The sequence below is a fragment of the Cryptomeria japonica genome, chromosome 9, assembly GCF_030272615.1.
Source record: "Cryptomeria japonica chromosome 9, Sugi_1.0, whole genome shotgun sequence".
Lineage (NCBI taxonomy): Eukaryota > Viridiplantae > Streptophyta > Pinopsida > Cupressales > Cupressaceae > Cryptomeria > Cryptomeria japonica.
Genome location: NC_081413.1, coordinates 474,520,125 through 474,538,118, shown reverse-complemented (window position 1 = coordinate 474,538,118; position 17,994 = coordinate 474,520,125). Strand labels below are relative to the sequence as shown.

The window sequence follows — 17,994 nt, the reverse complement described above, 5'->3', positions numbered from 1 at the left end:
TTTCACAAGTGCGACAATGGCGGACAGGGTCTTCTTTCCCATCCCCATGGAACTTTGGAAGTTTTTGTTTTTGTGCCATGCCTTGTCTTTTTACTACTGGTGGTTGTTGTCCTACTCCGGATGGGTCGGATTCTATAAGGGGTGCTTGACCGCCGTGCCCCGGTGTCCCTCCGACACTCCTGGCAGCCCCGGTGTCTTCTCCCTCTCCTGCCTCCTCCCCACTCCTTGGAGTTTTCCTAGCCTCTGGTGTGTGTGGCAAGTCCCTCAAATCCCTCAACTGAGTTTTGGTATACTCTATCCTGCGGCGAGTTTCCGCAAGTAACTCCTCCCAACTCCGTGGGTGGCCGCTGGCCTCATCGTCCCCTTCGGAGCGTTCCTCCTCTCTTCGCTTATACCTCTGTCGCCTTTCCGCTTGCTATTCAAGGATCAAGGCACGTTGGGCTACTGCACGTTCATCTATATATTGTGGCTTATTTTTGTCTTTATTCAGTGTATTGGGCATTAATTCCCAGACAGCTTTCTATATACTTAATGGCATACTTTTATTCATTCATAATGTGGAAGACAAGTTTATGCCAACAATATGACATAATTATTACAATAAGTGTTTTTTATTCCACCCCATATGGCTCACGGTTCAAATGCCCCTGACCTGGCGCCATCTCGTTCTGCTTCCCGTTCCTCGTACTGTTGCAAAATTTCTTGGCGTCGCTCCTCCCGGGCAATCTCCTCCAGGCGAGCTTGTTGTGCCAACGATGCTTGTGCTAGCAATCGGGGGAGATGGTTCATCAACCGATTTACCTCCGGACTCACTTCCAACGCTGTCCAGACGGCACTTGCGCCTCCGCCGCCTCTCGTCGAACGTAGGTCTGAATGGCTACTTGGAGTAGAATTGAAAATTCTCTCGTCGCGGTGTCTTCTCCTACATAGAGTTCTGTTTGGGTATCGTCAACTTCTGGGTTTATTTCAGCAACGGGTAGGCCCATTGGGTTTGTGCGCCATCCGTGTCTTCCATTCCGAGTTCGTCTAGGCAACGGCGCCAAATGTTTACCTCACTAGGTAAACAGGAAGAATACAGAAACTGAACAGCAATGCACAATGCAAATACAAAAGAAGTGCCAGAATAAGCTTGCCATTAATGTCAAAAGATGTTCATATTATAATCTGTCGTCAACATTACATGTCCTCCAACACCCGGAGGTGGTACAATATATGACAGCCGAAGGGGTGCGACACAACCGTCGCGACTCCAACTACCTACCCGTCGGCTAACTAACTTACCGCCGTAACTCATTATTACCGACGACAACATAAACATAATATAACAACATAACATAATGATTATTCCCGACAACATATAGTTCACCAATTTTTGGGACAAGGATGCAAAGGAACAAGGAATTCAAGTGAAAGGATGGCTAGAGGGATCCCCAAATTCCAAAAGCGACACATGGAGGGCTACTAGGGATCAAGAAATAAGAGACCCCCTATAACATATTAGGAATGTTTTGAAAATTGTTGGATTTTTACATGGCAAGAAGGTGCAAACAGATTGAGGAAGCAAGGAATCCCTTGATTCTCCCAAGGTCACCTTGACAGCCTCATCAAAGTTTGAGGTGTCTCAAAGAGGCCCAAATGCCCCCCACAAGGGCCAAGAACATCACAAAGAGGCATGAAAATCCTTGACAACATCCCAAAGATGCCTAGATGTATTACCATGAGAGACACAAAAGTGCCATAGAACAATCAAAAAGTTCCTAGCTATCCTCCCATTCTAAACAAATGATGAACTTAAAATGCCCTCCCAATGTCCCTCCACCCCTGCCCATCCTTCCCATCTCCACCCCAACAATTTAGCTCTATCTAGGAACATCCTCACAATTTTTTCAAATCACAAGGGGAAGAAACTGAGTCTATGTTCCCAAAAATTTGCATATCCTCAAATAAGGGTAGTCAAAACATCAAAGATCCAACAACTATATAATACAATAAACCAAGCCGTGCATATTTTTGACAGTTCCTTGTATCAATACTACTTGCATGTAATCCTTTTGCAATTTCCAGAGCATGACCAATTTCTCTTATATGGAGTTGGTTGCTTTCTCTCCTATGGTGTTTGCAACTTTTACTATGGTGTTTCCCAAATTAATATCTTGGCTGGGATTGAATTAGTAATGCCTTAAAACTCTGATTAAACCTATTTCACTACAATTCAAATCAAAAACTATTCAAAGATATGACAACTCTATACTACAATAAACTAAGCTATACAGCTGTTCAAGTTTCCTATACAACTACCACTTGCACCTAATTCTTTTGTAGTTTTCCAAACCATGACTATTTCTTCTCCAATGAAGAGTGCAACTTTTTTTGTTTCCTAACCCCTCTCCACCTTTTGGCAACATTCATCCCAATACACTTAAAATAGAAGATTACGATGCCAAGTTGCAGTGCCCAAGCTATTATTCTAATAGGGATTGAATTTATATTGCCTTCAAACCCTAATTATACCCATTCAACTACTCTCCAATCAAGACTACTAAAACCATCCTCCACAAAATGTTGATAGGCATAGATTAAAAACCTGAAAAGAACTCAGCTAACTCGCAAAAAAAAAATTGCCCCAAAAAGTTAATTGTACCCATGTCACTCACCCAAAAATCTCAGGAGTACTTTTTTGCAGAAAATAAATGAGTTAATAGCCAAAAACGTGACAAAACTCATCAAAAGACTCGTCCAAATCTGTGAGGACACTGAAGGAGTCACACTATGTGAAGACACCCTAGACCATGCACATGCCAAGTACCAAAGAAATGAAATGACATAGGCACATTTTCCAATCGCAGCTCCTTGAGGGCACATCTTCCAGTCAAGGGCACATTATCTAATCATGTGCAGGTGATTAAACATCTATTGTTTGTTTGAGCGAAGAAGGATGTTGAAAATTTCCAGTTATGCAAAGGCAGCTTACGGTCACTTGCCAAGTTGCTGAGTTCGGGTCAAATTTTGGCCTCCCAAGTTTTGCAATTCATGAGGTTTTAGACTATAGTAATTGGTATAAATCAAGATAATTTTACATAATGTGGATGGGGCAATCAATGTCCTGTTTTCACTCAATGAATTCCTATTTCTTGGCCAAATATGGTCAAGCATCAAGGAAATATGTCACCTCAAGTACTCTCAAGTAATACCTAAAAACTGCCAGATTGCACTAAAATGGAACCTTGGCCAATTGCTATAAACATCCATCTATTCACACCCAGACCACAACCAAATTGGCATGGGTGGGGAAAACTAAGTTGCTATAATGATTGCACACTAGCCTTGTGACCCCCACGGTTAGGAATTTTAGCCTTGTGAAAAGTGGCAGTGGCAACTTCCTATGTCTAGGTGACAATCTAAATTGCCACCACCTTTATCTCTAGAAGTTGTCAAGAGTATGATAGTCAACTTTTGCTTATGCCTACACTGTTGGGTTTGTTTCTCAATCCATAATACAATATTCGACATATGGGGGATTGATGTAGACAGCTTGATATTTGTATTTGTGGTGTTTTATACAAGTTTGGCCATGCATAATTAACACTAGTAATATTCTTTTTTAAAATACATGCATACGTATGTGCATACATGCATACATACATACACGCACGCACACACAGACACACACAAACATGCATACTTATGTATGTATGTACACACACACACACACACACACACACACACATAAACATGCATGCATGCATTAATATGGTGGGGATAATTAATTCCTAGAAACACTAACATATGATGTTCAAGCCATTCCTCCACTCAACCTTGCATGTCTGCTGCATAATGTACACTCTTCACTTTTCCTTTGACTTCCACCAATGATTTATACAGATGGACCAAGATCGAAATCTAGTCATCTATTCAATTGGTTTAACTTCTCTTATACTTTTCTTCACATATAATATAATCATGTGGTAAATTTTTAAGCATGTATTATTCCTTATGTACATTGCATGATATAATCGCTACAGAATGACTAGTTTTTGTTTTTTCTGATTAAATATAATGAAGCTAGTGCAATAAGAAGGTGATGGATGAGCAAAGTGTCAATAGAATTGCCCCACTACAACATTGTGTTTTGAATACAAAGTTTATGATCTTGGCATCATGTTTATGAACTTTATGGCTTCAATACCTTCTTAAATTTAAAACACGCATGCACGGGAAGTAATTACAACAAGAACATGTAAAATAAACAAGTTAGACACCAGGCAACACTGTGGCATTAGTTACACCCCGTAAAAACATACTATATACAGGTGTTTGGCAGAGGAATCTCATTATATCTTTGACAGAATAAAAACCTCAGAGCACAAGTATAAAAAATATGAGCATTTAAACATCTGCAACACAACCTGTAATGTGTCCACAGCTGCCAGGGCTCCACGAATGTCTACATGCTTGAACATCCAACCATCAAAATCTCCTATGATGGAAAATTTTTCCTGTCCTCCTTGTGTACTGTAATAATTGCTCAAATATAAATATCTTATTAAATATTTAAATGAAAAATGGAATAATTTAGTTATAAATTCTTTAATTGACCAACAGAAATAAGTTACTTTAAGGCAGGAATACCTAGAAGACATTTTATCAAGAGTATAGACGAGAAGACCTGCACAAAATTTATGAATAAGTTAATATTATACAGGAACAATATCATCAAATGACTTAAAGAATTAGAGCTTAAATTTGTTTTAACCATATATTGGAGATCTTAAAATTGTAACTAGCCAATGAACCAAATTAACAGCAATTGAAACTGTGACCTACGTTTAAAATCTTCTATAGTCCTGTGGCAAGGTTTATGCCTTGCCAAGTGAACAACTGCGATTGGCCTTCCTTTTTTGTCGAATCCTTGCATGGATACAAAGTTCTTCTTAAGTTCATTTGAGATCATTGTCTCTGAGACATAGCCAAGTGGTACAAAAGTCTGTCTCCATTTTCTGTACTTCAGATATAGCTCGCTAGCTTTTTGCACATTCGATTCTCGAGCATTTAAGAAACGCCGAAGAGTAGCATCATCCACAAGCTGCATGGAATTTAACACTTATGAGATACATAAGTGATGCATGAGAGAAATAACATGTCAAAATAGGATAACATTTAGGTAAGAACACATGAAAAATACAGTTGTAAATAGGAAAAAGGTGTCATTTTTTCCACAGAAAACAAAAATTTGAAATAGATAGGCAAATGTAGTCATTCCATTAAGGCAGGGAAATTAATCTTAGCATTGATCATAATTCAGAGTAAAAGATTAATAAAGTAAACCAGCTCTGAACTAATTAGAGGCAAGCCCAACCAAAATGGAGGCAAGATCTGCATGAAGGACAATTGGCATGACATCACAGGTTCAGAGCCTTGAAAAAGAATTTATTTCGGAGTCCAGACCATACAAGTGAAGCTACCATTCTCTTATGCTAGCATCAATGTGCAGTTTTGCTTCCCCTATACTTGCATTTCTAAGATCTCATAATACTGATTAATCCTTGAATTTGCAGATCTGGAACTTCACATTAGGCAGAGCTTTCACATCATAAGGATATCATAAAGTTGCACTCTTAATTAATATCACAAATGAGGAAGGTAGCTTGCTTATATATGAAATTCTAACTTTAGATTGATAAAAGGCCAACTTAAAATAATCATTTTTTCACATTGAATATAGGTCTAGAAATAGCAAGACCAACATATTATCCTCTTGACATTTTGGCCAAAAAGCATGGGACGCTATTCGTCGATTGCCAGTGTCCCAACAAAATAAGCCCAAATTTTTAGGGTCGCAAGATAATAGAATAGCGATACTAGATATATATTTTATATGAAAATTATGATATTTAAGTGGGATAAAAAATGTTTTGAAATTTGAAATGGGGCAGGACTCATAATGAATTAAAATGATAAAATATAAAGGGCACACTTTGAAATAAGGGCCCAAATAAGAGTGTGATGAGATTTAAAATAAGAAAGGACTCATATTCTTGAGTTAAATATTAATTTAATTTTAGAAAAGGTCCTATAATGCATAAAGGAGTGGGAAACACTAGAATGAGTGCTAGGAGAGTGTGGAATGGGCCCCATAATTAAAGGAGTACAATTTACGACAATACAAGTATTTTGCAATTCATATTATTGATCTCTGGTGAAACCCTAGGGGTTTTGGAATCAGACTTGGTTCAAAACAGCCTGCCTACTCAAGGACGGAAACCTTGGATAAGAATAAGCTTAGTGGTGAAAGATCCAACCTAGTTATTGCAGTGTAGCTCATTTAGAGTTGCAACTTGGGCAAAAAGGAGTTTGCGGGATTCAAAGTTGAAAAGTTTGATCATTTGCTCAGTTCTACCAAGTTTGCAGTTGAGGTTTGTGAAGTCATTCTACGCAGTGTTGTGTGAGCTGTAAGCAAAATGATTGAATAATTTATGGTAAGCTTTGGATTCTTTTTTCCAAAATGCAATAATATCCACATTTTGGTGATTTTCTACCATATTATTATTGCTGGTCAGTATATTCTTAAGTATGAGTTGGGCTTTGAATTCATATTAAAGCAAAGATACTAAATAATCTATGATGTATGCTCTAATATAAGGAAATTTGTATGTTCAATTTAGTTAGAGCCCTTTGTCATTAGAAAATTTAAGCAATATTGGTACACATTGTCTTTTTATATGATTTTTTAAGTAAAAAGCAAAACAAAAAAATTAAGAATTAGAAAATATTATCCATTAAGATGAAGAAGATTATTTTATCTTATAAAATGATCAGTTTGTTTCTTTTTATTGTAGTGACATTATTAGTTCTACCGTATAAATTGATCACAAGATAAACTATACAAAAATCTTTTAGGTTGTACATATGGAAAAAACTAGTATTACATATGGTCCAAAAGAAGTTGCTATCTTAAAGCATTATTTAGCAAAACATGTAAATTCAACATTTGATAGCATAGAAGGATCAAGCAAATGAAACCCATCTACAAATAGAAGTTTAGTATACTAAAGGTCTAGAAAAGTGTTTTCATAACATTTGTATGTTGGGGAAAATAAATGGAAGGGGAGCGTGGATAGAATTTTTTTATTTAACTATGAGATAGATATATAAGCAAATGCTTATTTTTTACCAAGTGGTGAAGAATCTAAAAGCACACTTTTTAAAGAGAAGGATGTTACAAGCGATACAACAATTATAATTTTAACTTTTATCTTATTTTATACAATATTTATTAAATATATTTTATCATTTTTAACTAAATTAAATATTTATGTTCTTAAAATTCTCTCTCTCTCTCTCTCTCTCTCTCACACACACATACACACACACTCCATGTTTCTCTCTCCCTATCTCTAAATTTATCTCTCTCATTAAGACACACACAAACACTCCATATTTCTCCCTTCTTATCTCTATCTCTATCTCTTTCTTTCCATCTATCCCTCTCTACCTATATCTTTATTTTTTTATCTCTTTTTCTCCCCCTCTCTCATTGTCTCCCTCTTTCTACCTTTCCCTCTCTCCTAAGTTATAGCTATCTCTCCGTTTTACCACTACCTTTTCCTCTCCCTCTCTAGATAAAGTTATCTCTCCCTATATATAATGAACTATTTCTCCGTTACTCTCCCTCTCAACTTTTCTCTCTCTTTACTCTCCTTATATGTAAATATGTAAAGACAAACCCATTATAGACAAATCCGAGTAGTCTAAGGCCTATACTATATATGTCAACAAAATATTTGGGAAATTTTGAACCAATGTATTTGATAGTAGAAAGTGTCAAAGGTTTAATGATAGACATTACTTCTAACTATATTTGAACGTAGTTTATGAACTTTGAATCTCTTTTATATATTGTTTATACTAGTGTATAGCTAAATGTAAAGAGGTCATCTTTAGATATACACATATATTTGACCTCCCACACCTCTTCGGCGTACCATTGCACACTGAGTTGCAATTGCTAGTGATATTTAAGTGGGATAAAAAATGTTTTGAAATTTGAAATGGGGCAGGACTCATAATGAATTAAAATGATAAAATATAAAGGGCACACTTTGAAATAAAGGACTCATATTCTTGAGTTAAATATTAATTTAATATTAGAAAAGGTCCTATAATGCATAAAGGATTGGGAAACACTAAGATGAGTGCTAGGAGAGTGTGGAATCGGGCTCCATAATTAAAGGAGTACAATTTACGACACTACAAGTATTCTGCAATTCATATTATTGATCTCTGGTGAAACCCTTGGGGTTTTGGAATCAGACTTGATTCAAAACAGCCTACTCAAGGACGAAAACCTTGGATAAGAATAAGCTTAGTGGTGAAAGATCCAACCTAGTTATTGCAGTGTAGCTCATTTGGAGTTGCAACTTGGGCAAAAAAGAGTTTGCGGGATTCAAAGTTGAAAAGTTTGATCATTTGCTCGGTTCTACCAAGTTTGCAGTTGAGGTTTGTGAAGTCATTCTACGCAGTGTGTTGTGTGAGTTGTAAGCGAAATGATTGAATAATTTATGGTAAGCTTTGGATTCTTTTTCCAAAATGCAATAATATCCGCATTTTGGTAATTTTCTACCATATTATTATTGCTGATCAGTTTATTCTTAAGTCTGAGTTGGGCTTTGAATTCATATTAAAGCAAAGATTCAAAAAAAAAAGAATGCGCTAGAAGACAGAAAGAATAAGGATAAAATTTGATAAACAGCTGAGGCGTGTGAATATTTCTTGCTTGTCAATCCTTGCAAAGGACAAAGGAAGAAGAGAATTTAGTATACTAGAGTAGAACTAGGAGTATTTAGTATGCTAGCCAATTTGATAATGGAAATAGGCGGTGAGATGAGCAAAAGGACAAATCTGATCAAGTCATGGGTTTTATGAGAGTGTGTGCAAGTTAATGTGTGAATCAATTTGATGACTTTGGGTAAGGGTTGTCAAATCTATTATGGTGTGGCTACGGTAATTAGATCATAACTATTTATTGAGGAATTCTGGTGTGATAATTTTAGCCGCTTCATCATTGTAAGTTGATTCCTCTACTCTTATTGTTAATTGACTTGAGGGGAGGTTGTTGTTGGGACTTGTTGTTGCTAGTTGGTTCTCCTATCTTGCCGTTGAGGAGTATTAGAAGGACGTGAGAATTTGTTAGTAAACGGATTTGTCATTGCGAACGTTTCTTCAAAATGACCCTGTTTACCCTAAGCAGCAACGAATGTTTACAATAGTTGGAAGATCATTGTGGAATGTCGATCTCCCTTTGCATTTGAGAGGGGCAGCTCCCTCATAAGATAGGTGTATTTTGTAGTTTTGGGGTTTATAAACAAAAATGCGTAAGATAAAGGAATAGGAAATAAACTATCTTTCAAAGTCCCACATATTCAAGTTGAGATACCAAAACTCGATATGATAATCTTGTTCACATACATCATTAAAGGAAGCAAAAGCTATTATTGACGAGACATAAGAAGCATTAACAATAACACATGAGAACGAATTGAACACACATCCAAAATTTGTTCTCTATTTGCTTTTCTACTTGAATAATACTATTCAAGTCCTTCATACAATGCCTTATGAAAAAGTGGAACCCCAGTTACATCTTATTGAAGCATATATATAAGTGTGGGAGAGTTAACCACTAAGGATAACTACCCAACTACTTTTCATAACCACTTAAAATAACCAATTAAGGTAACCACTTAGCGAAACTACCCAAGTTGGTCACTTAAGGCAATTACTTAGAATAACTACCCAAAGTAGTTTCTTAAAATAACCACCTAGGTTTGCACTTAGAATAACTACTAGCTTAGAAACAAGCTAGGGTAAACCTAACTTTTACAATGAAACAACCCAAAATCCAACTTTGATTATGAAAAAAAAGTACAAGTCATGTTACATTAGTTATAATCAATCAAAATCATGACTTGAAACCAACCCAAAAACTATACAAAAGACACTATCAACATTCCATAACCCCTCTATGTTGGTTGATGGGATCCCTGATATATTTGCTAATGCTGATGTCTGGCCTTGCTGAGGAGGGGACTTTTCCTTGAGGATCCTGAAAAGTCTGACAGCAAGAGCAACTAGTTTGTTCTTTGGAATGATGACACTAGATATCCTCATTCTCCAAATCTTCAAACTCTTGTGAATTCCTTCCAGTTCAAGTTGTGAATCCCGTATGTGAGTGACAGAAAGCTTCAAGGCTCCAAAAATATCACTAAACCTTTCCATTGCGCCTTTGTTGAGAACTTCCCCACCCAAGAGTTCCTTCTTTATCATATCCTGGTAGTTCTTTTGTATGGTTTGAATTTCTTCCATCTGTGACACATTGGGATAAACGGATGAGAGCTCATTTGAACCTTGACTTGTATCTGATCACAAGTCACTACAAGCCTTTCCTGGTCTGCTAATACCTGGCTAATAACTACCAACTTCCATTCAATGTGCTCAAGCCAAGTTTCTGAGTAATTTTCACCAACACTTGGGAATATTTTCTCTGCCACTAGGATTGGGAATATTTTCTCTGCCACTAGGATCCTAGCATCTATTTGTATCATCTCCCTGAGTTCCCCAAGGATTCCTTCCCAAATTGCTTCTTCTTTCTTGATATTGCCCAAATCCTTCTCAACGGCCTCTTTCCTAATTCTTGCTTTGTCATAGATTGCCTTCACCTTTATAAAGAACTTGGATGCATTTGTTTTCACCTTTTCAACCCATTTTTTTGTTGCCCTTCCATAAGACTGGTATTTTTGGAGGCTTTCTATAACTCCTCTTTCAATTTCTCCTTCTGGCCCTGTGATGACCGACGGATGATCTATGTTCAATGGCAATGTAGTTGTATCCACAATAGACTTCAAGTAAGAAGCAAGGCTCTGCACCTATTGTTTCAGCTGATCTTTAGAATGCTTCTCCTTTTTAGTCCTTTCTACTAATTTCGCTGCAACCATATTGAAATTGTGTATATCACCTTCATGGATAGAAGGTCCCACGTCAACTTTGGTCATGAAAAATTCACCAGGAGTGGCCCCATTCACATTCTTTTCTGAGCTAGGTTGAGCTATCTCCAAGCACATGTTCCCTGATGTTGGAAGTGTATTTATCCTCGAGGTAGCTTTTATCTTCTTTTGCTTCTCGGGCCTCTGGAAAAGATTTGAAATTGTATCAAATTTTGGAACAACCAACTCTGCCATTTTCCTTTTCTTCATCATCAAGCTTTGTTCGACCCATGAAAGAGAAGGATCTTGGGAAGACTTGGGCATGTCATTATGTTGAGGATGTTGTGGCACGAATGAAGTATAAACATCTTGTCCTAAGACATCTTCTAAAGAAAACATTGTTTTTGTAAAAGATGGGGGTGGCATATTCAATACAATGTCCTAAATTTCATGTTGAGGGGAGTCGATGAGGATAGAAGGGGACATGGTGGGTATCCCTTCATTGACTCCGATGTCATCCCGAACTTCATTCAAGTTTATTGTCCTATTCTCTTCTTGTGTAGAGCCCATTATTTTTTCTTTAGACTTAGATTTCTTCCTCTTTCCCTTGGGGTCATCGCTACAGGTGCTTTGGAGATTATTCCTCCTTGGTAGATCTTCATCACCGCCATCTCCTTGAGCACTTTGTTGAGAAGAGTTGCTTGCAACTGGGGTTTGAGATGGCACTAAAGAGGTAGTGTCTCCTTGATGACTACTCTTTCTCCTTGAAATCTCTTTCACAATTGGAGGTTTTGTCATAGTCATCTCAGCTATCTTCTTTTCTATGCAAGCTTCTAACCTTTTGATCACAAAGGCTGTCCTCTCACTGATCACTCTGGCTTCTGGATCTGCCCAATTGATAGTCGGGAGGGGTTGAGCTTGAACTTTCTCAAAATAGAGAGGATCTACTAAGTCTGATCCATCGTCTTCTATCTCGTAAATGACCCAATCCATTCTGAATTCTCTCATCTGACTTACAGTTAGCCTTGTCCAATCTCGTCTTCTAACTTCAAAGTCATCTTCACAATCCTCCCAAAAGTCTTCAATATTAGGGAAGTGGATGTATCTAGGGCCTAACTTCAAGTTATCTCTGACATATCCCTTGCTATCAAAAGAGAATCTCATTTTGTAACCGTACAAACTGATTTTGACTAATGCTCTCTCCACACTTTTTGCATCCGAGATGGACCTACAACTGTTGATGTGTTTTTCACGCACATGTGAACACAGAATAAAATACCCAAAAGTATCTTATCCTCTCTTGAACAAAGTTACTCAAATGTTGAAGATTAGCTTAAGGATCACTTGAGGCAACTCCAAGGTTTTGGTATGTTGGGTCACGACGTGTGGGTAAGCTGAATGGTTTGATGCGATTATGCTAGAATCACAAGGCGACTTACACTAGATTGTTGAATGTTTGAATTGTTCGAACTAGATCATCTGATGTTGCAATCTTGTAATGCTTTTTGTCCTAAACTAGCTTGAGTTGAAAAAAAGAACAAAAGAGAAAGGGTTGATAAATTCTATCTTAAAGCCTAGAATGAAAGAGGATGGGTGAATAATTAGATGGAATCCTACTGGGCAAGGTCTCACTATCAAATTGAACGATTTGACACCAGCTCAGTGCAATCTTCTAGGGGATAATTCAAAGATATTCAAATCATTACCATCAAACATTGATTACCATCCAAGTTAATGCATAAACAAGGGACGCATAACAATTTGAAGTTAAGCTCGTATCATTCCAGTTGACCACCCAAGGCACACTTACAATCAGCAAGAGGCTAGTGGTATGGACTAAACGAATTCCACACAAATGCATTCAACATTCCTCCATTCAATCTTATCATGAAAGCTAAGATATCGGTTCTTGGCAAAATGGTCTGGGTCCGGGTCCTAGTTCTTGCCCAGTCCTGGTTCTCCCCAGGTTCTCCCTGTGGAAGGATCCACAGAGAACCCAGCCACCTGGGCAGGACCCGGGAGGAACCCAGGGAGAACCCGGGCGGACCCAGGAGAACCAAGGCCCGTGGGTTCCCAAAAACGGGGCCCACGGGTCATAAAAACACAAAAAACAATAAAAAAATACCCTTTTAAATATTTTTCAACATCTAAACCCTAATTTTGCCCCTTATGATGCATGAAATGCATCAAAACATATATATAATTTTGATGTTTGAACATATATATAATATATGTATGCATATATATATAAAATTAGAATATATATATATATGTGTGTGTGTGTGTGTGTGTGTGTGTGTGTACGGATGTACCCATACCTATCCCCAAGAAAGAAAAAAAATTGTCGAACCAGCGAATATATACCCGAATCGGTAACTTACAATGAAAGCAAATGAATTGAGAAGTAGAGACCATGCAAATTGTTGAAATAACACATTAATCCACCATAACTTCAATGAAATCAATTGTTCTTTACAACAAGGTTTAGGCGATAATCTTTGCCTTCTCCTAATCTAACTTCTACTCTAATTGCTCTCTGCTATTGAACTATTCTCTATTCTATTCTTCTATTAACCTTTACAAATGAAGAGCTTGAGCTTTATATAGAGAGCTCATTACAATGAGTGGCCGGGATTGATTTGAGATTAATGGGCGAGATTTTACAATGAAACCCTAATTAGGGTTTGTTACAACAAACTCAATTCTAGCCAATGAAATAATTACAACACTTTGACACATGTCATCTCTGGAATATTCAACCAATAGATAATAGGGGTAGGTGCCTCGAAGTTTGTGCCATCATGGACGAGTCAAGTTCATTGCATCTCGATGTGCTAAGGTGGAACTTCTTTGATTGGTGGAGTAGTGACTGGGATGATGACTAGGATGCCACTTCAACTTGCACTTGTAGACTTGATTCGTCATCATGAAGGGATGTTGAGAGATATCTCTTGATACTCAACATTTCAAGTTCGCCCAATATGATGATGATGGGAAGCATTGATGTAGTCGAGTCATTCCCCCATCCTGACCTGCTTGCCTTGGGGTGATTGTATGATTTCTCCTTCGCACTCCTTTGATCTCTTCATGTCTCCATGGTGTGGTGAGAGTTGAGATTCCTCTTAGGCGTTCTCATGCTCGTAAATGAAGTTCCCCCTTTACATGGTGGTGTAGATCTTACAATCTTTCTCCTTTTTGCTTTGCAATCACCATCCTCTCCCATCTGCAAAACAAAACAAACATGATATCAAACACAATATATAACCTTGATAATTCTTCTAGCTTGATATATTCTCTGGTTTTATGTGATTTGCAGATTTGATAAGAGGATTTCGCTCCCAATAAGGGGCAATAGAAGTTCTCTCAAACCTAGTCCAATTCTGCCCTTCATCACTTCAGGTTTGAATACTTTATCCTTCATGCAGGTGGAGGCATCAAATTAACTTGGAAGAGGGCTCTACAAGCAATTTCACTCCTAAAGTGGAGCACTTGAAGTTCGCTCTAGGAATGGTGCACATGAAGTTCGCTCCAAAGATGGTGCACATGAACTTCACTCCAACCTTGATGCACTTGAAGTGATCTTCAAACTTGTCATTGAACTTGCTTTCACTCATTTCCCCTTATTCTATGGGTTCTAACATTGAGTCCTTCAACCATTTATTGATGAAAACATGACAAATTAACTTTATCAAAGGTCTCTAGAGGAATTTTGCTCTAAGAGTGAAGCACATGAAGTAAAACTCGCTCCAACTTGGATGCACATGAAGTTCATTCGAATGAAGTGACCCTCAAACTTGCCTTTCATCATCTTAACTCAAAATTATTCTTTTCTAAGAATCAAATTGGCTCAAGGCAATGATTTTATAAGAAATCTCACATCATCTCTTGGGAAAATGAGGCAAATTTGCTCTTAATTAAGAGCACCCGAAGTAGAATTCGCTCCATGATCCATGCACTCGAAGTTTGCTCCAACTCTCATGCACCTGAAGTTCGCTCCTGAAGTCATGCACCTGAAGTTCGCTCCTGAGGCCATGCACTTGAAGTGAATTTCAAATCAAAATAAACTTGCTCTCAATCATTTACTTGCTTCATCGACTCAAACCTTGGGTTTTAAAACATTCATTGATGAAAACATGTCAAAACTCACCTCATGGAAGGCCTAAAAGAAAAATTCACTCCTATCAAAGAGCACTTGAAGTGAAATTCGCTCCTCTTGAGGAGCACTTGAAGTTAATTCCAAATCAACACTCTAACTTTCCTTCTCTCACTTACACTCACTTTCTCAATTCCAACACGTCATAGCATGCTCAACATGAGGTTTTAGGAAGAATTTCACTCTGAGTCTTGAGCAGATGAAGTTCGTTCCAAAAGGGGTGCACATGAAGTGAAGTTCGCTCCAAAGTGGATGCACATGAAGTGAAGTTCGCTCCAAATCTCATGCACCTGAAGTGGATTGAAACATGACACTTAGTGTTTTCTTGCTCATTCCCTTTCATCGCATTCATTCAAGCTTGTTGAAACTAGGCTCATGGTGTGTTGTAGGAACAACTTTGCTCTCAACTAAGAGCATCTAAAGTAGCTTGAAAATGCACTTTTGAGTTGAGTCTTATTACTTTATGCCTTAGTTTATACCTCTATATACTATAAGACCTCAAAACTCACCTTGAATATGATTTCACCTTCAACCTAAGGCAATAAGAGTGAAATTCGCTCTGAGAGAGGGGCACTTGAAGTTGCCTATGTACTTAACCCAATTGATGTTTCCTTGCATTGCTTGATTGAGCTTGATCTTGAAGAGTTCTTCCATCAGACCTCTTTCTCTTTATGTTCATTTTGACCTCATTTCACCCCCAAAAGAAGAGCTATCCTCCTGACTCCAGGCCCCTCGACCAACTATGCCCCTTCAACATAAAGGCTAATAGAAAAGGACTCTAACACTACCCTGCAAAGCAAAAAAAAGTGGGGATCCCCATTTGCAATGGGGCGATGTGTGAATACCTCACAACAAATTCTCTCTCCACATTTTCTGCATCCGAGATGGACCTGCAACTGTAGCAATTGAGCCTGACAGGGAATAGGATACCAATCTTCTTTTTATCTCTGCATTTCTTCTGAACTGCAGCTAATTGCCTACAAAGCTTAATCAAGATGAGCTTGTCATCAACATATCTCGGCAGCTTGAATGGGTAGCAATCGAACCCACCTACCCGTAGATATGTGAATTTTGGAAACTGAATAAAGAAACTCCCATACTATTTCACCAGTGCAGTTGCTTGCGTTGATATCCTCATAGTTTTATTTCCCTGGAGTAGCCTTACTGCTAACATTGCGAAGGCATTGTTGACTCTCCTGAAATGAATGTAGCTTTCCTCCAACTACAACTATTTATAATAGTCATATACCTGTGTTGTTTGGTTGAGCACATCTCTAGTGCTAAGCCTTGGCCAAGGTCTCAAATTAGCAATTGCATAAACAAGGTAAGAAGACATATGGAAGTGTTGACTTTCTTTAAAGTGGACCAACTATTCATGCAAGCTATCACTAATGAGACTACCCCAATCAATGAATTGCTTCCCTTCTGAAACAACTAAGATGAAAAGGTACATCCATATTTCAAAATTTATTGAATCCACACTTCCCATCAATCGATGAAGTAGTACTATCAAATTGGAGACTTCTTTGATGAAGAGGGAACGATGAAGCATCTTAGGGAGTTGAGACTTCCCTCCTTTGGGAGATACCAACCAGTTTTTAGCTAGGTTGTTTAAGCATTTACTTTTGTTCTCACTAAAATATTTGAGGGCCTTTTGTTGATCAACGTAGTGAAACGTTTCTCTATATGGTAACCTGAGGACTATGGCCATAGAGATTCCATCAATTGGCCATCGACAATCCTAATTTCTCTGGCTTCTGGGTTATACCCCTTTACATACTCCAATACCAAATCAGGAGACTGCACTGCTACTGGAAACCTGTTGTGACATATTCACACATCGCCCCATTGCAAATGGGGACCCCTACTTTTTTGCTTTCTAGGTTTGGTCCTCTTAGCTTAGTTCTAGGTTAGTGTTGAGTCTTTCGCTATGAGCCTTTGCATTGAAGAGGTATAGTCGGTCAAGAGGTCAAAAGTTGATCAAGTTTGTCTCTTTAAGATGAACCGAGGTTCAACACTTCCTTCACCTAGCCAAGATTTTATCACTTCCACTTCTCCCGACACTGCCCGTGGGTGCCCAGGCCCGATCACTCTCATTTCCATTCCTCACCTTCGCCATCACCATTCCACCCTTTCATCCTTTCATCTCTCTCTTCCTTCCATAACCCTCCATCTTGACGGCTTTCCACTTCCCCTTTCCTACCATCACCATTTCACCCTACCCTTTCCACTTCCATATCCCTTACCTTCTATCTCTCTTTATCTTTTATCACCTTCACCTAACATACTCATCTACTACCCTTCACCTGCATTTAGTCCTACCACTACACCCTCACCTCCCTTCGCTTAACTTTAACCTACCCTTCCATCTTACACCCTCACCTCCCTTCACTAACTTCCTTTCCACCTTACCCCTACCCCTATTTTATCCTAACATCTCCCTTCCCCTCATACCTTCTATCTCACACTCCCTTTAGCCTACCATCCACACTAGCTTCCTTTCCCCCTTTATTCCCCTAAAATCACCTATTCTAACCCACATCCCATAAGTCTCACTTCCTTTATTTCCCTAAGCTTACCTCTACCCCTACCCCTAACCTTCTTACCCATCTATCCCACCTTCCTTCCCCTAGTCTAAACCTCATCCCATTATAACCTACACCCCTCTACCCTTTCATTACCCCCTCATACCTCCCATTACATTTTACTCCCTAACCTTCCCTAACTCCATCCACTACCTCTTATACCTCCTAACCCGACGCATCTCCTACTTCCATCATTTATATCCCTTATGTCCCCCTTTCCTCCAACATCCCATTTCCCCTCTTTCTCCACGTAGCAGCTTCCCTTACCGCTTCCCTC

General features: G+C 38.4%; 1 protein-coding gene across 2 annotated transcripts in view; it reads right to left on the bottom strand.

Annotated features, from left to right (window-relative positions):
• LOC131075963 (uncharacterized) overlaps nt 1-17,994 on the bottom strand; it is a 128,537-nt gene that overhangs the window by 84,040 nt on the left and 26,503 nt on the right. For both annotated transcript variants that reach the window (XM_058012960.2, XM_059211135.1), the window contains 3 exons: nt 4,825-5,083; nt 4,630-4,666; nt 4,407-4,512 (listed from right to left, as the gene is read on the bottom strand). In XM_058012960.2, the coding sequence (XP_057868943.2) occupies nt 4,407-4,512; nt 4,630-4,666; nt 4,825-5,083 (402 nt within the window). The remainder of the gene's footprint in view (nt 1-4,406; nt 4,513-4,629; nt 4,667-4,824; nt 5,084-17,994) is intronic.